The 26700-nt window shown below is 49.7% G+C and overlaps 2 protein-coding genes across 11 annotated transcripts in view; both read right to left on the minus strand.

The window, feature by feature from the left end:
* Positions 1–3230: 3230 nt before the first annotated feature.
* Positions 3231–12519, minus strand: TXLNA (taxilin alpha). Of its 3 annotated transcripts, none has more exons than XM_027864580.1 (11): positions 12345–12519; positions 11468–11715; positions 10184–10522; positions 9400–9491; positions 7656–7826; positions 6892–7086; positions 6064–6183; positions 5402–5476; positions 5219–5311; positions 4553–4648; positions 3231–4140 (listed from the first exon to the last, which is right to left on the minus strand). In XM_027864580.1, exons 2-11 carry the CDS (start codon positions 11682–11684, stop codon positions 3814–3816), a joined length of 1725 nt encoding a protein of 574 aa, XP_027720381.1. In that variant the 5' UTR covers positions 11685–11715; positions 12345–12519; the 3' UTR covers positions 3231–3813. The 3 variants fall into 3 exon arrangements, with proteins under 3 accessions (XP_027720381.1, XP_027720383.1, XP_027720382.1); XM_027864582.1 differs by lacking the exon at positions 12345–12519 and adding an exon at positions 12060–12180; XM_027864581.1 differs by lacking the exon at positions 12345–12519 and adding an exon at positions 11812–12002.
* An 8137-nt stretch (positions 12520–20656) lies between these two features.
* KPNA6 (karyopherin subunit alpha 6) overlaps positions 20657–26700 on the minus strand; it is a 59268-nt gene continuing 53224 nt past the window's right edge. For all 8 annotated transcript variants that reach the window (XM_027864483.1, XM_027864484.1, XM_027864480.1 and 5 more), the window contains one exon: positions 20657–26117. In XM_027864483.1, the coding sequence (XP_027720284.1) occupies positions 25930–26117 (188 nt within the window). In that variant the 3' untranslated portion in view covers positions 20657–25929. The remainder of the gene's footprint in view (positions 26118–26700) is intronic.

Consider the following 26700-nt stretch of genomic DNA (forward strand, 5'->3'; position numbering starts at 1 on the left):
CTTCTGACTTCCATTTTCCACTCCCTACCCCACAGCCTCAAGCTCTGGGGAGGCAGAACCTGCCAGCCCTCTTCACCCAATCCTAGAGCAGCCTGTTTAGAAGGCAGGGCTGTGTAAGGCCGTGCCCCAAGAACAGTGAGAAGCTAAGGGCCGGGCAGGCAACTATTAGTCACAGACCACAAGGTCTCAGCCATTCCAGGTCAGTATAAACAGGAAAGCTTAAAGTAATACAGAAAAAAAAACGGGCCCTCATGCTTGCATTTCACAATGGCCAAGCTGCTTAACTTCTGCGCCTCAGTATCCTGTGTAAAATAAATCTCCCATCTCTCTCTCCAGGTCACATTCTGCACCCTGACCCCAAACTGGACTCTTGTTCCAGAAACACATCCTGTATGTTTTTGCCCTTGGGTCTGTGCTTACACTGGCTCCCTAGGCCAAAAATATCCTTCCTGTCCTTTGCCTATCGAATACTGGAAAAGTCCAGCTCAAAAGGAATCTGCTCCAGAGAGCCTTCCCTGAACACCCGACCAGTTCCACCCTTGGGTTTCTCAGCTCTAGCACTTCTCCCACCACGTCACTGGTTCCTTGTGTCCCTTTACCCTGTGCTAGATTATCAAGTCCACCGAGGTAGGGCCAGGATTAGTCCTGGGCCATGGACAACTCTGAATGTCAGTACTTGTGGAGGAGGCTGAGGGAGAAAAGATGTGGCTGCAAATCACCTGGCTGGCCCCTGAATCAATCAGACTCCAGATCACAGGAGACAGGATCAAATTAAGGCAACAGACTATTTAATGTGGTTAAAAATACATCAAAATCACCCCTCCCTCCCCCACCCCTGTCTGTTGTGAAAAGGAAAGACAGCTGTTAGCATACAGCTTCCAACCTCCATGGGGTCAGGCCACCTGGAGGGCCCAACAGGCAGGAAGCCATCCCTTTACTCTTCCCCCCCAAACCCTGTCTACCTTGCTGTGCCACTGGCAAGCCCCAAACCAAGCCATTCTGAGTCGGCCCCTCACAGAAAATGCCCAAGTTTGACCCAGGGAGAATCCGTGCTGTGGCACCTATGATCACATGCTCTGTGCCTATAGCCCAATGGGCTGGACACGTTCTCGGGACAAGAGCCCGAGGCTAAATCGAACAGTGTGCACAGGGCTGAATCCCTGAAACAAAAGCCACTAGCTTCAGAGCTCTCCGGGCCCAAGGCTGAAGAGGCCAAGCATAGTACTCCTTTGGGACACACCTTTTGGATTACCTCACCCACTGGGACCTGCCCAGGATCCTTGTATAACCCAGTCCCTTGCCTGCCCAGGGCTAAGCATCCATTGTGAGAAGCTAAAAGGAGGGAGCTGCAGCCTGGACCAGCTCCCTTCGGAGAGCAGCCAGCAGCAGGTGTGGTGAATTCTGAGATTTAGTCACTAGTGGGAGAAAGGCTAAGAATTAAAAAGGGGCCAAGCAGGGAAAGGAAGCCCTAGTGTGGCGGCTGCTGGTGCCTGGGTGAGCAGATCCAGCACTAACTGAATCCTTGACCTCACCCAGTTTACTGGGTGTTGAAAAGAGAAGTCAGTCTGTGGCCAGATGAGGCATCTGGGCTCACCATTAGCTCGCTTCCCAGCAAAGGGCTCCAACATTTTGAGGCCTGGAGTCTGCTTCTGTAGCCCCAGGCCTACAGCAGCTTAGAGGTAGCTGAAGTGAGTTGGGCAATGAGTGCCATCCACAACCTCTTCAGGCAGACAGAAGTCCAAACTATGACTACCCAGAAGGCCCTGTGTGGCCCTGGGGTGGCAGCTCTAGCCTAGCACTCACTGAGAAGTGAAGGGGCACCTTGGAAGACTGAAAAAGAATAAAGGGACAGGAGCAACACAGACTCTTCTATTCTACCCCAGAGGTGGGAAAATGCTTCCGAGTTTGGAATGCAAATGAAACCAAGTGCTGGTTGGGGTTTAGAACTAGCCCTTTGAGGGCACACATGTCCCACCTCCAACTGCTGATGCCCTGACAAGTGCCCCACGCCCTCACCTTCAGACCTGGCCCACAAAGACAAAAGATCGGCACATACACAATATCAGCGGCATGCTGCTCTGGTCCCTGCCTTGGGCTCCCCTGGGGAAGGCTCTCCCAGAGTCAGGAAGAAGAGTCAAGCCAGAGCCACCCAAAAGACACCAGTCAGAGCACAGGGGGAAGGGAAGACCGTGACCCTGGAGAACAAGGTCTGTGAGAACATGATTTAGGGTTAGTTCACCTGTGAATAGGACGTAGTGCGAATGACTGTGATATGGAAAAAGGCCAGGAAGGGCAAAGGAGGGGATGGATGGGAAGAAACAGAGCAGCCAACGTCCTCTAGGTCAGCTTGCTTTGTCTCCTCTGCTCTGCAGTTTTTGTAGCTCCTTTGGTCCCTCTGAGGCAAAAAGCTAGGCTGGAGTAGAGGTCACATAGGCACCCTGCCTCGCACCTGGGGCTTGGCTGGGCCAGGGGATTGCTTCAAACCACAGGAGGCATGATTGGTAATGCCTCAAGGGTGCAGCCCAGAGACAGGGAAAGCCAAACTCCCTGTCACCAGGCTCATTAGAGGAGAGATGGCTCTCCAGCTATACATTTCCGGCCCCTTCCAGGAATGGGCCGATCTTGGGAGAAATCTTGTGCCCTTCTGGCCTTGGCCAGTGTACAGGCTCATCTGTAGCCAGAGCCCTGAGCCCAGACTCTCTGAAAGTCCAGGAGACCATCCTTAGACCTCTGCTCAAGCCAAGGAAAGCTTAGTGTTCACGGGTAGAGGGGGAGTCTTGCAAGACGCTTCATCGAAGCAAGCCCAGGGGTGGCTGTGGGTCGTTCTGAGGAGTCCATGGAAACGGGTGGGGATGGCTGGGGGCCTGGGGCTGAACTGCTGTGAGAACAAGAGGCAGCCCTCAGGATCCTACAGCCCTTAGAGTGATTCAAGCAACACTAAAGGGAAGCATCCCCGTCTCTGTGAGGAACGTGCGTCTACTGCATCCACTCAGCTAAGGCCCAAAGCTGGGGCAGGGAAGAGAGGGGTAAAGGAGACCGTCCTCCTCCTACCTCATCAATTCCTCACCAACGACACACTCGTGTGCAAAACCCCCGTGCCACCTTCGGAAACAACCCATGGGATGTTCTCTTGTGCTGGAGGGAGAGGCAACTGTGAATCATAAGGCTACTGGGACACATTGTCTGGTTTGGGCATGAATGGAAAGCTCAAGAGGCTCCCACCGGGGGTCTTTAAATAAACGGGCTCCTCGATCTTGTCTCTCTCCACTGGAAAACACTAAAAAACGCTGGCTCTGAATCCCTGCTGGGCTCCCAGAGCAGGAGGGGCAAAGACTCTCAGTGCAATGGGAGGACTCTAAGCCACAGCGAGCCCAGTTCTCTCAACCAAAACACAAGAGAGTGCGCGTATGCACTGGGACACCAGCGAGGCTCCGGTCACGGGGGCCTCAAGGGAGAAAAGAACAGCCCAATAACCTGCCCTGACTGTGGGAAGTCACAGGAGATGTGCCCTCTGCTGAGCCCCTCCAAAGCACTCATTAGTCACATGTCTCTCCCCTTGCACCGAGGCACGGGGAAGCAAGTGCCTGCTTTACATGTATGTATATAAAAGTATGGGGCATGGCACACACTTTTATATGCCATACATATATAAAAATCATCTTCAAGAACCTAAATTGGAAAGTGTCAATGCCTGATGGGCCCCAGCTCTTCCCCATGGCAGCCCCTAAGCTGAGAGGGGACACAGCAGCTGGGCCTGTAACATTCACCAGCTCCCCTCCTGGCATCCCTGGTCTTCCTTCCACCGGGGTGTCTCTAGTCAGTAGAAGGGGTGGCTTCATCAGCCTCCGTCTGGCCTGAAACACTTGTGCTCAGTTCGGGGCCCTGGGGGGCAGCCTCTGTGTGACACAGAGACTGGGGGACCTCGGGGATCAGGCCCTCAACCAGCGGTTCGGCACCGCTGTCCCTCTGTGGGCCCTTGGGGGACTCTGGGGTGTCTGCTTCACCCGGCGGGGGATGGGCACTCAGGTCCTGCACCTTCTTGTTCAGGTCATTGCGTTCACTCTGCAGGGCCCGACAAAGCTTCTCCAGCCGCTGGATTTTCACCTGTAGGCCTTCCAGCTCCTTGTCTCGAAGAGTTTTCTGAAAGAAAAGAAAACGTGCCCTTTTAGAACTAAGCGACAGAAGGGCCCAGTCTCGAGTCCCCCTCCCGTGAGGGCAGCTTGAATTTCAAGGCGTCTAGGTCAAAGCTACTGCTGGTCCCTGCGTGTGCAAAGCCCGCACGCTCCTCCTTGGCTTGGAGCTGCCCCCTCAGGCAGGACAGTGACCCTGAGGTGACAGACTGTGCCCACCCCACCTCCCCCCCGGACACACATTTCACAGCACGTCCTCTGGGGCTCCCTAATGTCCTTCCCTCTTCACACACCCTCTCCCCAGTGTTCTCTGCCTGGAGAACCATTTTCCCTGTTGAAGGACAACTTCTCCCTCTCGCCAACCCAGGGAAGGGCCCGGCATGATGAGGGGCCCGGGGTGGCCTCCCCCTCCCTCCACGCACCTCCTCGGCCATCTCCAGCAGCGCCTTGTTGCTGCTCTCCCACCGGGATCGGTACATGGTGGTCTCTTTCTCCAGCTTCTTGATCTTTTTGGTCATCTGTCACGTGAGGAACAAAAGGGAACCGTTACTGTGTCCACAGGCGCTGGAGGGATGGCGGCACAACACGGGGCTCGGGTCCACGCCCAGCACCAAGAAGGGAGCGAGGCCCATGAGTCCCCAACCACAGGCTTTCCTGGGCCTGCACAACTACCAGCGGTGATGGTCATGGTAAGAGATCTGGAGTCTTTCCCCAAAGGAGGCCAGAGTCCATTGCCCACATAACTGCTTTACCCTTATTGGGAAGAATTGGATAATATCCACCCTAAATTCAACTTTAAAAAATAAAAAAGAAAGAAAAAAAAAGGCAAGCAGGACTGGGAGAACTATTGTCCCCAAAGTGGAGTCACCAAGCTGGCCCTGGCCCCAGCCCTGGAAGAAAAATGCCACCTTACATGACCCCAACGCTTCCCATGTTGGTCCTGTGAGAGCCCTGGAGCGTGGCTACTTCCCTGTTACAGATGGCAGAGAAACACACAGGGACGTCGGGAGGCTTGCCCAAGGTGATGAATGAGGGCTGTACTCGAGGGCCCCTTGCTGACCTTTCCCAGGCTGGGCCAAGGCTGTTACCTTTTCCATTTCTTGCTTAAACGTCGTGAACACCTCGCTGCTCTTGGACAGAGTGTTCTGGAACTCCTCAAACTTCTCCGTGTACAGTGCGAGCTGTGAAGACAAGAGCTTGGGTGTCAGGCCCCGCTACCCGCCCGCCTGCCCACCGCCCATGCCAGGGGTGCTGCCTCCCTCGGGCCCTACCTGCTGCTTCAGGTGGGCCTCCTGCTGCTTCATCAGCTCACACACACGCTGGGACTCCACCGCTTCCTTCAGCAGCTGTTCCAAAGACAAGTACACCTCCAGTCAGTGCCGCGTTCTCCAAGTAAGGGCAGCATAGAATGGAGCTTTGCTGCCATCAGAGGACAAGGGCTCTCGAGACTTGGGTGCAGTGTGCATCTTAGCCAAGGCCTTGCAGAGACAACACCAACCTCTGCCCCAGCATCTATCGTCCCAACCTTATTTGGGAACCTATCACCCCCAAATTGTAGGGATGAGGAAATTGTGACCCAGGAAAGTAAGAGGTAGGGTCAAAGCCTGAACTCAGGTCTCAGAGTCCTGTGACTGCCAGGCCTCCACGTCTCCTCAAGGCCCTCCATGCGGCATTCCTGACTGACCCCCCGCCCCCAACTAGCCTGAGCCCCAGAGGAAAGAGACCAGCTGCTATCCATCCTGGTTGACCTGTGCTGAGTCCCAGGGCCTGCACAGTGAACCCTTAATCCAGGTTTAGTGATTTAAGTTTTTAACACGCATATCTTTGGCTACAGATGAGACCAAAGGCTAATGAAACGAACATCTGCAGCCCAGCACGTGCCTTGGGGGGGTAGTTTTCAGAGGACTCTGCTCCTCAAGGTGACGACACTTACAAAGTCTTTCTCTCGCTGGTGCCTGTCCTCAGCCTCCTTCAGCATCTCCTGGGCCTGCAAGAGCTTGGCATCCACCAACTGCTGCTGCAGGTCCTTGTGTTTGAAGACCTTGTCAATGTGCTGCCAAGAAAAGCCAAGAAGGCCCAGGTCATGAGGGGAACGGGCCTGGCCAGGACCCAGACGAGGTGCCACGTGCCCAGGCAGCGCTATATAGGACAAAGGCCCTGGCCAGTCCTGGAGCAAATGGAGGCTCCTGGCCGCCCTGGGAAGCTGTCACTCACTCAAAGTCATCCGAGTCTGACCTGACACTCCCACCTCCCCCTTCAGTGCTCTCCCCACGACTGCCTGTGAGCCTGTGATCTCTCTTCAAAGCCCTTTCCCAGGTTAGGGACAGCTCCACGGGTTTCACCACACTGAGCAGCATCTCGGGGTAGTGAGGAACACTAGACTCAAAGCCAGGACACCCCTGGATTCAAATCCTGCCTCTGCTACTGACTGGCCTGTGTGATGCAAGCAAATCACCTAACCTCTTTGACCTCAGTTTCTGTATCTGTAAAATGGGGAAGTGATACTTGGAACACCCTGGGCCAGGAAAGCAGCAAGGTTCAGTTAGGCCTTTAGGGAAAGCCCCTCACGCTGTACACAACACGTCACTGCTAGTCTAATGGGAGGCTGTGTGCCCTCCAGGAGGGCAGCCTGGGCCCTCTGCCCCTGCCTCGGGTCACCCCCATCATCACTCTCCAGGGGGTCCGGGGTGGCCGAGCTCAGGTCTTCTGCGTGCAGTGGCCCCCCCCCCCGGGCCCCCAGCCCCGCCCGGCCTCCAAGCACCTCCTCCCGTAGCTCATACTGCTCGATCAGCTTCTTGAGCCGCTCAGCCAGCTCCATGTTCTCTTGGCGCAGCTTGGAGTTGCGTTCGTTGTGCTGCTCCATCTGCAGCTGGATGTCATTAAGGGTCACCTGGAAGTGGGAGGTCACCTCCTTCCGCTTCTCCTCTTCCTCTCGAGCTCGCTGGACGCCTTCTTCCTACAGAACGGGAGGAAGGATGCAGGTGAGGAGCCCCCAGGCTCCCCTGAACCCCTCTCCTCACAGACAGTGATGCATGAACAGCGGAAGGCCTGGCAATGACCTCTGAACAATGGTCGCAATTCAAAGGCTGAGAGGTAACCCCAAATCATCTACACCAGGGATGCGAAGCCTGTGGCCTCGAGGTCACACGTGGCCTTCTGGGTCCTCGGCTGCAGCCTCTTGACAGAGTCCCAGTTTTACAAAGTTTACAAGTTTTACTAAGGGGATCTGTTCTGTGAAGTTTGGATTCAGTCAAAGGGCCGCACTATCCCTGAAAAGGAATCACCTGAATAGCAGCGACAAGCCCACAGCGCCGCCCACGCTTGCGCTCCAGAGGAAGCGCATGCCTTCTCCAAAGGCAGCTCTCTCCCAGCCGGGCTCCCAACAAGCCCAGATGGGCCTCTCAGCCACCTCTGCCCCTTTCTCCTAGCCTGTCCCTTGGCGCCCGATCCTGCCTTGCCCACGGGGACGGCTTCGTCACAGGCTGCTTGGGGAGCAGCCGGCTGGGGTGCTGCCCCCAGGCTCACCTTGAGAGTGCGGTTGTGCCTCTGTAGCTCCCGACACAGGCTCTCCAGCTTGCTGCGGGCAAGGACCGCCCGGCTGTGCTCGCTCCTCAGGTGGTCCTTCTCCTGCACCAGCTGGCTCTGCTTCTTCTGCAGGACTCTCATCTGTTTCTGAGAATTGCGGTGCTCCTCCAGCTGTAAAAAACAAAGGGGCACGGGGCACAGAAGCAGCAAGTGATGGGGAGGGGGGCGGGGGGCACAGTGTGTGGCACTCACCAGGTGAAAACTCACAGACAACGTGAATCTTTTGGGGAGACTGCCTGCCTGTCTCTGGGCAGACCACCATGGAGCAAAGTAACCAGGCAAAGAGCTTTGAATCCTTCCCTCCTCCTACTCAACCCAATCTCTCCACTTCCTGTTTTTCTCCCCCTCATTCCAATACTTACAAGTTGGGGGATACTGGGCAAGTCACCGAACTTTTTGGAACACCAGTTTGTCATCTGTAAAATGGGGCTAATATTGTTTTTACTTTTGGCTAGGCAATGGGGCTAAGTGAATTGCTCAAGGTCACACAGCTAGTAAGCGTCAAGTGTCTGAGGCTGGATTTTTTTTTAAAATTTTTAATTTTTAGGCAATTAGGTTAAGTGACTTGCCCAGGGTCACACAGCTAGTAAGTGTCAAGTGTCTGAGGCTGGATTTTTAAAAAATTTTTTATTTTTAGGCAATTGGGGTTAAGTGACTTGTCCAGGGTCATACAGCTAGTAAGTGTCTAGTGTTTGGTCTGAGGCCGGATTTGAACTCAGGTCCTCCTGACTTCAGGGCAGGTCCACTGCCCCGCTAATACGTTTAGAGTACCTTACAGGGCTGTTAGGAGGGAGAGGGCTCAGAGCACCGAGCAGCAGCAGCAGCATCCCATTAACACCAATGACGACACTGCCTCCGGCATTTGGAACAAGGCCATGGTATGCCTCATTAGCCTTAGGAGCTAGGCAGGGCAGGGGGATTGCTGCCCATCTGGTAAATGACGAGGCCCTGCCCAAGGCTGCGTCCATCCGAGCCAGGCCTCCCCCGTCCATGGAAGGAGGAGCCAAGGCTGAAGTAGCAGGAAACAGCCCAGAGCCTCCTTCACTAGCTCACACTTCCCCCACAACAAAGCAGCCAGAGAGGCTGAGGACAGACATTTCACGTGTTCAAAGTCCTAGGTCATGCCGGGAGAAGGAACAGAGTGTCACTGCCCTGGGAACCAGGCCCTTCTTGCCTTGTGTGTGACCTTGACTGTGACTGAATGACTGAACCACCTCTGAGCCTGGCTCTGGATGAACATCGTGGGGGCCCTTCCCTTGGTCCCCCATCTCCCAGGACAGCTGCCAAGCAGAGGCTGGTCCTGGCAGAGTAGTTGAAGCAAAGTGCCCTGGCCAGTCAGCCCCCCGTCACTTCTGATGTGACCCCATCCATGCTGGAGGTGGGGGGATAACTTTTGAAGGGAGACTCTTATTCTGTGGCCAATTCTTCTAAGTTGCAAACACTCTCTCCTTTCTCTCAGTGATCCCAGGGAACACAGCTAGGGGGATTCCCCCATCTCTGCCTCCACGTTCTTCACCAAAGAACCAAAGAGAGACTAAAAGAAATCTTCATGCCCCGTCACATGGTTTAGTCCCCAGGCTGTGATGTGTTGTTACCCACGTTTGCTCCTCAGGGTCAGGCCCATGCCAACCTTGAGGTCACCCAGATTCTACAACCCTGAAGGAGGAAGAACGAGGGCACTGACCAGCTCAGCGTATTTCTTGCATAGTGCAGCCAACTTCTCCTCCGGGGTGCTAAGGGTGTTCAGCGTCTGCATCAGCAAAGTGATCTCCTTCCCTGGAAGGCACGGGTACACAGAGTGAGTCTTCCTCACGTATACCTCCAAACAACAGGGGACACTCAGGTTAGCTCTCAGCCCCAGATCCCCACTCCTCTGATCGCCCAACCCTCAGTTCAGACCCAAGATTTGCCACACAGATGAAAGGAGTGGGACTGGGGGGGGGGCAGCTCAGGCCTTCCAGGCAGCTTCCCTCAGACACCTGGCAAATTCCTGACAAATTCACTGGTTTGCTTTCCTAGGACCTGTAAAAATTTCCTCTTTAAAGAGTGAACAAGTGGCAGGAAAGGAAGAGATGGACAAAGAAAAATCCCCAGAAGTTGACGCCTGAGTCATCTGGAGCCTGTACCCCAGGATCTGCATACATGACACGACTGCCACTTAGAGCCTCTAGATCAGGCAGGCCACACGTGACATTTACTCCAAATTCTCTCTCCTTCTGGAGACAACTGGGGTTAAGTGACTTGCCCAGGATCTCCAAATTCTCTCATCTCTCGAAACCAAATTCAATCAAAGAGATATATGTTCAGTGTCTTTAATACAAAAGATGGGAAAGGACAGTCTCTGCCCCCAAGGAGCTTACACTATTGGGGGGGGGGGAAGCTCTAACAATCCTACAGAAAAGGGAGATATCAGAGAGAATGCGACAAAACCTTGAAACTCCATGTAGCAGGGCTTCTACCTCTCTTACCCAGGCCTTTGGCTTTCTTCTTTTCCTGGACCCGCTTCTGGTCTCGGTCCCCACCCTCATCATTTGCCCGGATCTCTTCGACACCTGGCTCTCCCTTGGTGATTTCCTTCACTCCATTGACTTCAGGGGTCCCCGGTTCTGGTTCTCCATTCCGGGCAGAATAATTTCTGCTCTTCTCTACCTCATCTGGCTCTGTGTGTTCATTCTGGCCCCCGTCATCACCTGGTCCCTCCTGACTGCTATCAACACAGTAGGTATTCAGTATGTCTTCCAGCTGCCGACTCAGCTCCTCTGAGACATCACAAACAGGTCCTGACTGAGAATTCTTGGTTTGCCCCCCTGCAACAGAAAGACAGGGCAGAAAATGAAACTAAGACCTCGATTTATGGCTTGCAAAATGACTTCCTTATATTATCCCTGTGAAGTATGTGTCATGATTATAATTTTCCTGCTTTTATAGAGGAAACCGCTGAAGCTGAGAGCAGTTGTGTCTTAGCCACTGTTACACAACTAGGAAATGCCAGACCTTAGGTGGCTCCTGAGGACCCTGATTCCAAGCACAACCTCCTCTCCAGTTCACTAAACTGTCTTGGTTAATGAATGACATGCCCAAGGATTTCTAAAAATCTGGCCATTAGCTCACATATTCTCCCAAACAGGCACAAAAGCAACAGGTAACCTTCCTAAGGAAATTCCTCCGGCTGTTAGAAGAATCCTGCTCCACCCCACAATGCCACTTCTAGGACCATTTAATTAAATTTAATCCTCTTAGGTTTCCCCTTTAAGGGCAGTTAAGTCATGGCAGAGAAAAGGAAATACAGGTTAATGATAAGTATTGTAGCCAGTCAGTCAGTCGTGCCAGGTACTGTGCTAAGTGCTACGGATACAAAGAAAGGCAAAAGACAGCCGTGCTCTCAAGGAGTCTCAACATGCATCTCTTGATAAACTTATACCCAGTAGCTATGTGACCATAAGCAAGTCACAACCTCTCTGAACCTCGGTTTCTTTATCTGTAAAATAATGCACAGGTATACAAAGCTTATGACTTTTAAAGCATTTCCTCACAAAATCAGGAAAATAATTCTTATGCTCCCTTACCAACAGAGCTGTTGTGAGGAAGAAGTTTACAACTCTAAACACCTTGGAAATGTGAGCTGTTATTAGATGACCTAGGTAGGAGAATCTTCTTCGCTTCCTCTAATTTAGTTGGGGACACAGGGGATGTGGCCAAAAGTTCCCAACCTGGGACTCTCCCAAGTAGGCAGCAGTCTGCCTGGAACATACCCTCATTCTTCTCCTGGGCCTGGCTAGCAGGACCTTCTGCATTTCCCTCTGCTTTAGGAGCAGAGTCACCAGACGCACGCTGACTCCCGGGCTCCTGGGCATCCTCAGGCTTCGAAGTCTGGGATGAATTGGCTTCTTGAGGCCCTGCTCGGGCTTTTGCTTTGGAAGGGCTGGCTGGTTGCTTCGAAGCACCACCCTCTTTGTCTCGATTTTTCATCGTGGTTAAGGATGCTCAAGTCTGAACGAACCTTTCAAAAGTAAAAGCACCGAAGTTTAGGGCCCCAGGTTCTGGGCTGCTGCTTCCTGATCTTTTAAACCACAACTTTGATCGTCCCCAGACTCACTTCGGAAGGGGCTCATCAGATGCTTCTTGGGCGATCCAGCCTCCCCCCGCCTCTAGGATTTCTCCCAAACCAGGCCTGACTCGGGGGTGGGGGTGGGGAAGGGGTAAATATCCGATGCCGCGGCCCCAAGGACCCTCTGCGGTCTGGCTCCGTCCTTCGGGGCGCGGGGCCTGGCACAGGACGAGCGCCCGTAGACGTGTCTACGAGGGCAGGCGGACAGAGGGCTGGCCAGGGGGGTCCCCTCCCACCTCGCGGGCTGAGCCTAGTTCCCAACTCCGAGGCCGTCTAGTCCCAAGGCTTCCCCTCGCACGTAGCCCAGGAACGCTCAGTCCCCGCCTCCTGGGGCGGCCGGGGGAGGGGCGCCACTCAGGGAGACCCCAGCCCCACATCCCACGTGGGCCCCGCCCCGCACTGCCGCGCACCCCTCGGGATGCTTCCGCGCAAGCGCGCTAGCGCCTCGTTCATGGCTCCCCCTCCCCCCAGCCAAGGCCCGACCTCTCCCCCTCCTCTCCCCGCGTCCACGCGCTCCGTACCGCGCGCCGCTCCCGGGCCTGTGAGTCAGGCAGGCTGCGATCCCGTCCTGGCCCTGCTCTCCTTTCCCACCGCCGCCTCAGCCGATCTCTCTTCTTCCTCTGCGGCCGATTCCCCCTTCCCCTCCCCCAAACAAGACACACAGCGTAAGGATACCGGTTCAGGCCTCACACCGGAAACGCCGGGCAACGGCTGCCGGTGGAGACGCCCGCCCCCTCCCCCAGCCTTAGCCAATCAGAGGCCAGAGGCCTCGCGAGGCCTGTCGGGAAGGGTGAGGCGGCGGCGGTCACAGCCGAGGGGAAAGAAGCTGGGCACGAATGAGGTGGGAGGAGGGAAGAGAAGGACACTACATGTCCCGTCATGCTCCGAGGTGAGGATTCAGCACCAATCCCAGGATGCAGCGGGGCTGAGCGCTTTTGCTCTACCTGTGGGAGGGGGCTTGCGAGAGTGAGTCCCTAGAGTCCACTGGACCCAGCCCTTCGACCCCCAAGCGTCTATTAAGCTCCAGCCGTGTGTTGTGCACTGTGCTAGGTGCTGAAAAGCGAAGATAAACACAAATGAAGGCTCAAGCCCACTCCGTGACCTTCACTTATGCTATCTTTAGGATGTAGAGGATGTTAAAAAAAAAAAGACAAAGTTTATTTTTTAAAAGAGAGAAAATTAAAACCCATCAACATTAGGTGATTCCAAAGATATTCTTACTCTATTCTTAACCCTGTCAATTTGGAAGGAAGCATTTATTAAGCGCCTGCTATGTGCCAGGCACTGCTGAGCACTGTACAGATATTTCAATAGATCCTCACAAGGGAGCACAGGGTGCCGTTATCATCATCCCCATTTTACAGCTGAGGAAACTGAGGCTAAGTGCCTCCTCAGGGTCCCACAGCTAGTAAGCATCTGAGGCCACATTTGAACGCAGATCTTCCTGACTCCACTTCTGTGCCACCTGGCTGCCAACACTTTGGCTCCCAATAATAACAAAAATGAAACACTCCCCAACCTCAGGGGATTTGCTGCTAACGGGGAGCTACCATACATACATGTAGCCCTGCAGACTTCACAAATATACAGCATATATGCGGTAGGGCTTCAGTAACGAGGGGATCAGGAAAAGCCTCAGGGAGGAGCAGGAGATGTAAAGGAAGCCAGGCATGTCGAGGTGAGAGTAAATTCTAGGCATGAGGAACAGTAAGGAGACAGGCATGGGGATGGGAAACAGACCTGTTCCATGAGTGAGGTTAATAGGGCTGGATAACAAGGGGGCCATATGGGAATGATCTGTACAAACACCACCAAGATAGGAATGGGACTGGTTGTAATACTAGAAGAGACAGTATTTAATCCTAGAGGCAATAATTGGGAGCTATTGGAGTTTATTCAGTAGAGAAGGGTGACATGGGCAGACCTGCATTTTAATTTCTAATTTTTATCTATTTATTTTTATTTTTAGGCAATTGGGGTTAAGTGACTTGCCCAGGGTCACACAGCTAGTAAGTGTCAAGTGTCTGGTCTGAGGTCAAATTTGAACTCAGGTCCTCCTGACTTCAGGGCGGGTTCCACTGCACCACCTAGCTGCCCCTAGACCTGCATTTTGGACAAAGCATTTGGACCGTTGTTGTGCAGGAGGATGGAGTGGAAAAAAGCTTCAGGTAGGGAGAACAGGCTGATAATATGAAGTGCTGAGGGCCACTGTGTGAATGGGAGAAAAGGGGACAGATGAGAGAGAAGGGGAGAAGTGTTACATAGAAATGAAAAGATTTGGCAAATGACTGACTGTATGGGGTGTGGGGAAATGGAGAGTTGAGGAAGACACCAAGACTGGCAACTGAAAAATTGGTGACGCTGACAGTAATAGAGAAGTCTGGATGAAGGGAGAGCTCCTAAATTAAGGGGAATTAATTAAGGGGAAAACTCATAAATTCAATTCAATCCAATCCCAACAACCTTTGGGATATCTAGTTTGAAATGCCTGGTGGGCAATTTCGGATATGAACCTGGTGCAAGAGAGAGATGTGAATCTGGGGTTTAACTGCATAGAGATAACTGACTTCATTGGGGCTGATGAGGTTACTAAAAAAAAGTATAGAGAAAAGAGAAGAGAGCTCAGGACAGACTTAGTTTGGGCAAGATGATGACAAGAAATTAACAAAGGACATTTAGAAGGAGTGGTTAGACCAGTTTGGTAGGACAACTGGGAGAAAGCAATACCATGAAAAGCCAGAGAAAAGATAGTGTCAAGGAAGAGAGCATGGTCAACAGCTTCAAGAAGGATGAGGATTAAGAAGTCATTAGATCTGGCAATGTGGAGAGAACAGTTTCATTTGGGTGACTGGGTTGGAAGCCATATTGAAGGTGTTAAGGAATAGAGTAGTGAAGTCACTAATTGTAGATGGCTAATTTTAACATACATTTTGATAACTTGTTTTTACATCACCTACATTTTTTAAATTAAAATTTTTCAGTCAGCAAAAATGTGTCTTCCCTTTCTTCCATCCTCTCCCACCAGTTACAAATGAAAGAAAAACAAAACCCGTTACTAACATGTATAGTGAAGCAAAGCCAATTCCTGCAATGGCAATATCTAAAAGAAAAATCATCTCTTTCTCATTCTGCACCCCGAGTCTCTCACCCCCTTTATCAGGAAGTGGGTAGCATGTTTCATTACTCTTCCTCTGAAATCATAGTGGGTTATTATGCTGATTAGAGTATGTAAGTCTTATAAAACTGTTTATCTTTACAACAGTGTTTTATCATTGTAGAAGTTGTTTTCCTGGTTCTGTTCACTTTACTTTGTATCAGTTCATATAAGTCTTCTCAGGTTGTTCTGAAATCATCCCCTTCATCATTTCTTATGGCACAATATAATCGTAATCTATTACATTCATACACCACAACTTGTTCAGCCATTCCCTGATGGATGGGCATCTCTTCAGGTTCTAATTCTTTGCCACTTCAAAAAGAATTATACATATTTTTGTACATCCTTACAGTTTGTTTTGTTCAGGATTAGTCCCTCCCCTAATTCATGTATTGTACTATGGTAGTGCAGGAAAAAAAGACTATTGTCAAGTCAACAGCACTTATTAAGCATTTGCTACGTACTGGGACACTGTGCTAAGCACTAGGGATACGAAGGTGAAAACAATCACTGCTCTCAAAGAGCTAACAATAAAATCCATTTTGAACTTCTTGTTATATGGTGTAATATGTTGGTCTAAACCAAATTTCTACCAGACTGATTTCCAGTTCTCTCAGCAATTCTTGTTAAATAAGGAGTTCTTTGGGGGTCAATGGAACATTGAATTATCGAGTTAGTTTTTGAGGCAATAAGCATTTTATGAAGTGCCTACTATATATTAGGAACTGTATTAAACACTTTACAAATCTTATCCCATTTGATCCTCACAAAGCTTTTTGAGGTAGGTGTTGTCCTCATTTTACAGTTGAGGAAATCAAGGCAGAGGTCAAGTGACTTGTCCATGGTCACACAGCTAGTGACTCATCTTCCCAACTTCATGCTCTATCCATTAGGCCACCTAGCTGCTTCTGTGGTTACCCCTTCTATCTTCTCCCATGGGACTGCAACCCTGGGCTTTGATTGGTAAATCCACACCTTCTTTTGTCTGGCCTTAGACTCAGGACACCACTTCCCACCATCTTTGCCACCAAGAATGTATTCTCTCCCTTCACACTCCATTTTTAAATTCTAGCTCTCTCTCTCGTCTCCCCCTATCCTCTTGGTCAGTCAGCAAGTATTTATTAAGCTCTATGCACCAGGCGTGGTACCAAGCTACTTTAGGGTTTTTTTTTTTCATTTTTGTCTTTGTATTTACCACTGCTTCCTCTAAGTGCTTAATATGATGCATGAAAGCTTAGCTCATAATGAATTAGATGTGATTATTCATTCACTCAGTGCCTACTATCTATGCGACACGATGCTGACTTTAAAGACCTACGGTTTCATTGCTATGGTGTTCAAGTTCTTTCAACAAGAGGCCTTTTCTGTTTCTCCTAGTTGTTAGCAGTGTTACCCCCCTCACGTAATTTTGTATTTACTTATCTATGGACATCTGTATTATACGCCTCTATAGTTACATGTCAGCTTCTTGAGGGCAGGGTTGTATCCTTTTTCTAATGGTAGCCTCATAATTTTTTTTTCTTTTTGGTGAGGCAATCGGGGTTAAGTGACTTGCCCAAGGTCACACAGCTAGTAAATGTCAAGTGTATGAGGCTGGATTTGAACTCAGGTCCTCCTGACTCCAAGGCCAGAGCTCTATCCACTGCACCACCTAGCTGTAGCCTCATTATTTAGCATGGTGCCTAGCACACAGGGTAAGGGACAGAGATTGGCCCTGTCATTCCAGTGACATGTGGAACTCCCAGGTGAACAAATGCCCTCTACCAATGCAGGTCAGCACCTACTCTGCAAATTGTAGTCACAGAGTTGCCTGGAGAGGCCAAGGAACTTGCTCAGGGTCACACAGCCAACACATGTCAAGAGACAGGCATTGCATGTAGGTCTTCCTGACTCTGAGGCCAGCTCCCATGAATCCTTGTTCCTGAAATATCATCCCTGTTCATCCGTGCCTCACAGAATCTCATCTTCCTTCAAAACTCAAGTGTTGCCTCTTCCATGAAACTTCCTAAGCTGCGGAGGGCAAGCATTCCAGTTGTGGGGCACAGCCATGCCAAGGCATAGAGATGGAAGGGGGAACGTTGTGTGGGAGCAACCCCAAGGAGTTCAGGAAGCTAGATTGTAGAATGCATGAAGGAGACTAAAATGTACTAAGATACAGGTCTTATACTTTTAGGAAAATCACTTTGGCAGCTGTGTGAAGGATGGATCAGAAAGGACAGAGATTTGAGGAAGGAAGACTAGTTAGAGAATAATAAGGCTGTCGAAATAGTCGTGGCAAAAAAAAAAAATAGTCAAGGCAAGAGCTGATTAGGACTTGAACAAAGGTGGTAGCTCTGAGTGGAGAGAAGAGGCATATCTGAGACATGCGAAGTGACCTCACAGACTAATGTAAATGTGTCAATACAATAAATATGGATTATTACACACTTTTTTGGGGGGGTGGGCAGAAGTGGAGTGGGAAGAGGACCCAAGAAAATCAACCCAAGCCTTTTGTGCCTAAGGCTGTCCCTTTCGGGGCTATTAGTGGGGGGGACAGTGATCCACTTCTCTGTGCCCTAAATAGTGGAGGCAGCAGGAATCAACTGGCAAGGGACCCATTTGAGCCCTTAACAGCCCTTTGGGAGAGCATGAGGGAGGTAGGGGAAGGACAGGCTAGTCAGCTGTATAGGAATAAACCCATGATCATTAAGATCTGGGCTGGGATCTTAGGTACCATCTAACCAACTTACTGTATAGATGCCAAAACAGAGAAGGGAAGTACAACTAGTAACATCCCAAAATACCAATGTCTTTCCCCAAAACCATGCTGTTGTATGATAAAATGTTCAGTGGCTTTGTGATTACCATTGTCTGTTGCCTGGTTCTTATGTTGCCACTTAACTTCTCATACATTCCTGGCTTGTTAGAGATGAGTTCCTCTAGCCCAATGCTCATTTTATAGGGGAAGAAATGGCCACTGGTTGGGGGAGGAGTGGAAGTGACTTATCTAAGATGACAGAGTTAGTGATGGAGCTGTGACTTGAAGCCTTGCATCTGTTCTAGACCACAGCAAACTCCCCTCAGGCTGAGAAAGCTTCCTCAATAGCAGGGATGTTTTATCTTGAGGACAGGATTCTGACTCCACACTTCAATCCTTCATGAATCTATACTTCAAGACGGTGGGGAAAGGTATTAGTTCTGTGTCATATCAGTTGGAGTCAAGCCGAAAATGAGCACGTCAGAAGGATCCTTCGAGACTGTCTAGTGTAATTCTTCTAATTTGACAGAAGACAAAAAAGACACCCAGTGGAGACAGCTAGTTACTGTCATGCAGTAAATGATACAGCTAGCCAGATCTCTTAGCTGCAAGCCCAGGGCTCTTGCCCACAGCACTGGAACCCCATCAGCTTCTAGAATGGGATAAGTTGAATGTACTTTGATTCCTTCCAGAAGTGAGGTTCCAATCCTGGAGCTGTAAACAGAGTGGGGGTAAATGGAGCTTTGCCACAGGGCACGAAGAGTTCAAGAGTGCAAAAAATGTTATAAATATTCCTCCAGCAACATCAAAGTTGCTACAGTGACTAATTCCCTTTCCCACTCAACTGAATGCCTTACTAATTCCTTGTACTATTTTCCTATCATGAAGGGGGATTCATGGACTAAGGATAGTCTAGGACTAAGGACTAGATAGCACTAAGTCTTACAGATTGCCCCAAGTGACAAAATTGCTAGTTATAACTCTGCACAGAACCTCTCCCCACAATCAACACAAAAGGTCAATACAACGTTAAGAGCCTCTGCTTAATTTATACCGTGAAACAAAGCTAATCAAGTATAGAATTGTGGCCACCCAGGCTGGAAGCAAGAAGACCTTGGTTCAAATTCCAGCTTTTTCACTTATTCACCCATTGTGTGGTATTGGGTTAGGCCATAACTTACTCTGAGCCTGTTTCCATCTCTACATAATGGAACTGGATTATAATCCCATTGGGCTCTGGGACATGATTAATGCAAGTCTTTCTCCCCCCCCCCCCCCCCCCCCCCATAGGATGGCTCTGTATCTCGTGGGCTGCCCTCTTTTCTATCCTGCAGGCCCCTTTTCCTATCAGATACAGACTCTTCTTCCCGGGCCTGGAGCAAAATCTGCACTGGCTGCCCTGAACCATCCCCACCAGATGGAGAGTCGTCACAAAGACTGATTATTCTGGTGCAAAGGCAAAGTGGCTACTTCCCTGGATTAAAAACACTGAGCCCCACCTCCACGGGCTGAGTCCAGGTGTATAAGGGTACAGAAGTAGCTTCTCCCCTCTCTAAGGAGAGTGGCTGACATGGGCACTGTAAACTACAGCTGCTCCTGGGTCCAGGGGTCCTCACTACTAAGGGCAGCTGTATCCTGTCCTAATTCCATCCACTTAACTGTCTGTTGTGGGACCATGCAAAGATCAGGGACCAGAAAATCTAAGTCCCCAGCTTTACCAGTGACCATGTGGACACCCATGCCTGTTCATTCACCTAACTTTCCCTCTTGGTCAATAGGGATATCAGCACCAACCAGCTCCATGCCAATCTCTTTATACCAGGGGAAGGGGCAATTAACAGTCTTATAGTGCTTGACTATGAAGTACCTTATCTGATATTCACAATATCTCTGGGAGGGAAGAAATAGGAATATTAAAAAAATATGAGAATTGGAAGAGAACTTAGTGGTCATCTGGTCCCAATGGGAATACCTATTCAAATATACCTGACAAGTAGTCATTCAGCCTCTGCCTGAATACCTTCAATAAGGAGGAACTCACTATCATCTGAAATATTAGCATCATCTTTTTAGATGGATAAAATAGGTAAATAAAATTCAAGATGGCAAGGCATGGAATGAATAGAATGGATGGAATAGAAGGAATGAAGAGGATCTATGTATGAACCCAGATTATGCTTATTACTCTGTGATCTTGGGGGAAACCCTCTGAATCTCTCCAAGCTTTGGTTTCCTCATCTGGAAAATTAGGAAGTTGGAGAAGATTATTTCTAAAGTCATTTCCAGCTCAAAAATCTTGATTTTATGATCCTAAGTGACTTGCTTATCATCACACAAGTAGAGGTCAGAGACGAGACAAATCATGTCCGACACCAAATTCAGTGTGTTATTCCCAATTTATGAGAAGGTACTCAATTAACTTGGAGGCCAGAGAGATTTCAGGGGGTCCATGAATTTAGATGGAAAAAGATGACATCTTTATTTTCACTAACTTCTAACTGAAATTTAGCATTTCCTTCTATTATGATTTTTTTTTTTTGAGAAGGGGTTCATATGCTTCACTGGACTACTAAAGGGGTCCATGACACAAAAAAAGCCAAGAATTCCTGCATCATCCCATGCTGCCTTTCCCTGAAATAGGATGAAGCATGGTTAATGTTTTTAGAAAGAATATCCCAGAGTCTTTCCTTAGATCTGGATCTGAGTGGGGTCTTTGGTTCCAAAAGGTTTCTTGGTAATGTTCACAGAAATGAGGCTAATTGCCCCTAAAGCCACAGAGCAAGTACATGGCAGACCTGAAGCTTGGTACTGTCCTTTCTTTAATGTCTTCTCTGGGCAAACCAGTCAGCTTACTCATTGGAGTCATTTTCTTCTAGCTACAAGTTGTCAACCTCAATCCAAACGCATTGCAAGGGCCTCAATGAAAGAAGACTATGAAGAACTTTTCAACAGGTCTTTATTTTTCCATTATATTTGTTACACAGTGTTTGAAACCTAAAGAAATACATTTTTTTCTCTTCAAATTGATGTGTATATAAATATCATTTGTTAATTAAGTCTGTACTCATCGAGCTCAACTCCACGGTCTGTCTTTGCCCTGTGTCCAGTCTAGAATTACCCAGCTGTGGCTAATGAATGCCAAAGGGCCTCTAAGAATTTCTTATCTGAGTTTGTGGGTGGAAGGTGAGATAGCCAGATGTGCTGAAAAACCACAGAGAAAAATAAACACTTGAGTAAAAAGGGAAAACCAGCCAACATTTCTGGGCTGGCTTCTGGAGGGGAGGGAGGGAACCTGCCTAGGGCATAAGCTTGTTTCACTCACTCTTCTCTTCCCTAGTGGTTTGTAGGAGAAAGATGCCATAGACTGTGGTCAGTAAACATCCAGTAACAATGAACCCCAGCCCCCATTCCTTGGCCAAAACTGGTTTCAGAGTCTGTGATTCTTCTCTTGGAAGGGAATAAGTTTGTGAAAGCTAAGCTCGGACATTGACAGTTGTGAGGCAGAGGGTCCCAGATTTGTGTGTATCTCTTTCTATACAAATCTCTCTTGACCCTTGAAATAATGACCCCAACTCCACCCTGGGATTGTTCAGAGAGAGGTTTTGCAGACCCCTAGGGATAGGGTGGATTGTTTGTCCTGCACTGGCAGAAAGGAAGGGTTAGGGGTCCCCAGATGTCTATCATAAGCCACCTGAAGTGACCCCTGAGGTAGGGTGGAGAGCAAAGGCAAGCTCAGTCCATTGCTCTCTACTGATCACCTTGCTGAAAGGCCTGCTGGTTCTCTACCTCTTGCTCTGGCTAGGGATGGGAATGTCAGATGCTTGATGAACAAGTCTGGGGCAAAACCTGCAGCTGGAGACTCAAGGTGGGATACAAGGTAATCTCCTCTGGGTTCCTGGGCAGTAGCCATGGGATTTTGTGCTGCTATTTTAAAGTCACTGAGAACCCAAAGCTAAGACACAGAAGAAGCTGGATCAGTGCAAAAGGACTGAGCTGAAAACATACTCCATTTTCGCTTCTAGAAGGTCCAGCCTGATTGACTTGCCTCAAGCCCGTGATCTTTCCAGAATGCAAATGCATTCATCGTATCAACCCTCCAATCCCTAACACTCAGAGGAGAGGGCTGCTGGGGAGGACAGCTGAAGGTATACACACACAGACACAGACACATAGACACAGACACACACACACGTGCGCGCATGCTATAGCCACATGTCTCCATGTGCCTCTCTCCCATTTCCAGGCCCCAACCTATTTGAAGCCCCCGCCCAGTAGCATGGGTACCATCAATGGAGAAGGCTGAGAGGCACTGGCAGGTAAGGACAGAGTGGACATGCTGGTGACTTTGGCACAATACAGAAGCTGATGGCTCCAAAGGTAGGAGCCAAGGTTCCCTCACAGCCCCACAGTTGGCCACTGTCTTTTTTTTCAGATACCTCAGGGAAGGAAGGGAGAAGGTAGAGGTGATTTAGGGAGTCCAAGCAGGTACAGGGGTCGGAGGCACCTGTAGCACAGGATCTGTAGGCTTCTCTCAGGTTGGGTTTTCTTTCAAAACCTCGGCATCTGTCATACCAACTGGATTCTCTAGTTCATGATACAAAAGCACATGGGGACTTGCTCATGCCTACAGTGCTGACCCAGAAAGGAAGAACGTGTTAAAGAACACGTCTCATGAACACTGAATTCTTCCATAAACAGAATCTCCCCATAACGCTCCCCAAGTTGAGAAGATAGTCTGGTACAGAAACAACTTCTAGGTTGGGCAAAGACTTTTCTGAAGCAGAATAAATCAGAATTCAAAGGGCTGCTTGGGGATAGGGAGAGGGATTCTTAGATCCCTGGGAATTGAGAGAGGCCTTGGCACATGTCCCTGCTCATAAAGGACAAAAATCAGTGCAGGTCCCGAAAGAAGGTGGGACAGAGATGCCGAGAAGGTCCATAAAACACTACTTGCACCTAAAGAAAGGTGTGAATCGATTTGGGAAGGAGGGCCATGGACCTCAGGGGTCCAGACACGATGATCATGGGGTTGGAACTGGACCATTTGGTCTGGATGGACCAGAGAGATGAGGCAGCTGATGATTCAGGGGCTCATTCAGTTAAGAAAGATCATCCTACCCCCTCAGGTCCGTGTGTATATTTTCTAGGAGTACTAACAAAAAAACTTAGACCCAAGTCTTTGATTATGGGTCATCTACCTGCCAAACTCAAATTCAAAAGTCCTGAAAAATGCTACAGGCTGACTTCGAAGGAGGCTGCTTTGATTTCCTTCAATAACAGGTCTGCAGATCTACATCCCTCCTCAGACTACTTCCTCACCTTCCACGTCATCACCCTTCCAGTCCCCCAAGCTCAGACTCATTCAGAGACTGGGGCCTAGAGACCAGGGCATTAGCAGCCAAAACTGTCAACAAACTAGTGATAGGAGCTAGCAGGCAAGACTACTTTGGGATGTACAGGAACCTTGTCAGAAATAAAAAAGGGCTGAGAACTATCCAGAGAAGAAGGCGTCCGCCAAGTGAGGCATGAGACAAACCAGAGCTTACAAGCAAGGAATGAAGATGGAGTCCCTATCTTCATAAAAGCACGAGAACTGTTGACCACCAAAGAACAGCCTGATAAAGCCAATCTGTGGTCGGTGTTTCCCTAGCTCTCAAGTGCTTAAAGTGGACTTGGAGCAATGGACTGAAGACCATGCAAATCCCCTGCTGTATGGACCACTGGGCTCATAGTCAGACGTGTTTTGGGGTCCTAAGATAAAGGATATTTTAATCACAAGGAGTTTTAGAGGCGGAGATGCTGCTCAACATGGGATTCTTCTGAAATACTGTCACTCTTCAGATCAAAAACACCAATAAAAAAAGTTTTTCTCTTAATTTGAGGATAATCTTGTGAATGACACAGGGCTTGTGGGAACAGAGAGTTCCAGTTCTCTTACCTTCTGGGGAACTGAGAAGTCACCCCCCGGCTTCCAGGGCTGGATTCCATAACAGCTCATAGTTCATTGGTTTATAAAAGAGTAGGGAAATCTTTGATGTGTGCCTCTTACCTACAGCTGCCAGCTGTAACAGCTTCGAGGACATGCCAGAGTCTGATCTATCTTGGGGGAGGGAGAGGGAAGAAGATGACAAATAAGACACCCTTTGCCAATGGAACAATCACTCCCTTTAAGATGTGAGAGGGAGGACACGTGGATTCTCCTTGGCTTTCCTGGGTCAAGAGAGCAGAAGAGAGCAGGTGCCTTGTTGCCTAAAAGGCCCTGGGGGTACAGAGGGCAACGCACACAACTCTGCTCGTGGTCTTGTGTTCAAAAATCAACAGAAATGGTCAATTTGTACAAATGCATCCTTTTTTCTTTTTCAAAGTGGGAGAAGGTGTAGATTGAGAGAGTATTTATTCTGACCAACTAAATAGAAGGCAGACTTGCTCGGCTTGTTAAAATCCGAGCGTCAGGTTTATCAGCCATCTGCCCTTGTTGTGACATAGCCGTGCAGAGGCCAGAGCCTAAGCCCTTCTGGTTCCCTGACTTCACTACTTCAAACAGTCACCTGGTCACCAGCAAGCATCTCCTATTTGCAGCTATAGGCAAAGAAACAGAGATTTTGCTTTGGGAAGTGAAGAGGCAGCTGTTCTTTGTTGTAAATTCTAGATGGGGGGGGGGGGGTTACTTGGGTCATCAGATGCTCACGGTAGCCGGGGTTGGTCAGGACCGCCTGCTCTTTGACTTCAGAGTGACTAAGAGTACAGCAGGACTAAGATGGAACACATTCTTCCCCTGCTCCCTCCCCTTCCAAGATCTTCTGTTTACTGCCCCCTAAGCCATCTTCATGTGCTTGGTTAGGTGAAAATCCTGGGTCAACTCATGCCTGATCTGGCTTTGGGCCACCAGAGCTCAGGCAAGAAGGGAAAAGGATTGGAACCTATTAAGTGGGAGAGGGAGATATTGTCACCAGGCTCTGTCTGCCTCACAGCATCCTATTTATAGAAATTAAGACAGCTCATAGATCTGTTTCCTCCCCAAACCAATTAAGACTCACCTACCTAATATATAGAATATTAAAAATACAGAGCTTTGACAACATTCTCTCCTTTGTGAGTAAAATCAACATGATCCAGCTGTGGAGGAGGAGCAAGAAAGGCTAAAGACACAAGTCTCTGGCAATCCCGATACGTGTCGCCATCCCTGCATTCCCTCTGTGGGAAACCAGGCTGAGGCCTGTTTCTTTCCCCCAATAAAGGAAAGAGACCCTTACCCGCCATGGACTCAGGAGAAAATGTTGCCACCTCAGGGCAGGGCTCTCCGCTGAGGGGGAATTTCAAGTAAACAATGAAGTTAGGGGTTGCACCATTTTGACAGCTGGGTGGAGGGAGTTTTGGAAAAGCAGGATCAGTAGCTACATCTGGGTCATTTCACCTGAGGGCCTTTAACCATCCCCTTTCCTGAGGCCAACCTTGTAACCATAAGGTGGACCCATCTCCCAAACCAAGGAAGGTGGGACTGGTTCCCCTAAGCCCCAGCCCTGGGGAGGCAGAAAGGCAGAAGGGAAGGCAATCAGAATGGTAACATCATGGCCATAGTGTACCAGCCACTGGTTAGAGCCAGGTACCCTACTCTTAGAGACTCAAAGATGTCCCCAAAATGCCAGGAGGAATTATAATACGAGTAAAATGTGCAAAAGGAAAAAGAAAAAGCTTCAATGACTCAATCCAAGCATCCAGGATTAATATTCCATCAGAGCATGAACACATTTTTTTTTTGATTCTCTCCCTCCCCGCCCCCCACTGGAATATTCCATCTGCTCAAGTACCCAAAGTAAGACTGACACAGCCTGGGGCAGGGGCCAGGGAGGGACGAAAGGAAGGACGAAGAGAAAAATCACCACAAAAGAAAAAAAAAAAAGGTGCAAATTGGTTACCTCAGTCCTCCTTTTTCCACCCTGGGCTCCTGGGTTAGACAGGTATGCAGCAAAAAATATAATGGGTAAGGAGGAAAAACAAGCCCCCTTCTCTCCATGAAAGCAAAGCCTTGGCCTTGGCCTGTCCTCAGAGGGGCCTCCTGGGAAGAGAGGGAAGGAGTGGGCAGCAAGGGCAGTCTCCAGGGCCAGGCAGAAAGCCTGGCTGTCCCTCCCTGCTGCCGCCACCACTGGCAAGAACCATATGGGCCAGTCTGTGGTGCTCTCCTCTCTTCTCCCTCCCCTCCCCTAGGCAGGCATTATAGCTGGAAGCCCTCCATGGGGGCCTCAGGCTGCTGAAAGATGAACTGCTGCTGTGTCTCATCCACCCGAGGAGTCAGGCCTGTGTCTTCATCTTCCACGCCAAAGTAGTGCTCAATGAGGTCAAAGGCCTTCTGGTAGATCTCTTGGTTTTCATGGCTCTGGAGAAACTCGATTTTGTCCAAGCCTGGGGGGACAGAGGGAAAAGAAGTATAATGAATGTTCTCCACCTGAACAGAAACGACAGACACCCAGGCTCAAAGGGACCTCAGAGGCCCAGACTCTACATGCCCAGAAGAGGTTCCATGCCACCCCCCACCCTCGCAATTCCTTATCCGAGCGGTCACACCATCTCCAGGAGAAGTCCGCTTGATTTCTGGACTGTTGTAAAAGTCAGGAAGTTCTCCCTGACTACAGCCAAGTCTATCTCTGGGAGTTCTACCCAGCACCCCAATGTCTACCTCTGGGGGAGAAGCAGAACTAGTCTAGAACCTCACCCACATGATGAAACTTAGATGTACATCACGTGTCCCTTACGTTCCTTCTCCTCCAGATTAAGCTCCCCTGGAGCTTCTAACAGATCGTCATAAGACAGTCTCCTGCCTGCTCATCAATGACTTCTAACATATGACCCAGAAACAGACAATTCTCCAGAAGAGGAATGACCAGGGCAAAGGGCAGGTGGCAGATCAGGGGCCTCCCTCAAGCTGGACCCCCTGGGTTGAGAAGGGAAGATGGGAATTTGGGCACATGCTGCCTCCAGCCCACAA

This window comes from Vombatus ursinus, unplaced genomic scaffold, assembly GCF_900497805.2.
Source record: "Vombatus ursinus unplaced genomic scaffold, bare-nosed wombat genome assembly UNPS02014775.1, whole genome shotgun sequence".
Classification (NCBI taxonomy): domain Eukaryota; kingdom Metazoa; phylum Chordata; class Mammalia; order Diprotodontia; family Vombatidae; genus Vombatus; species Vombatus ursinus.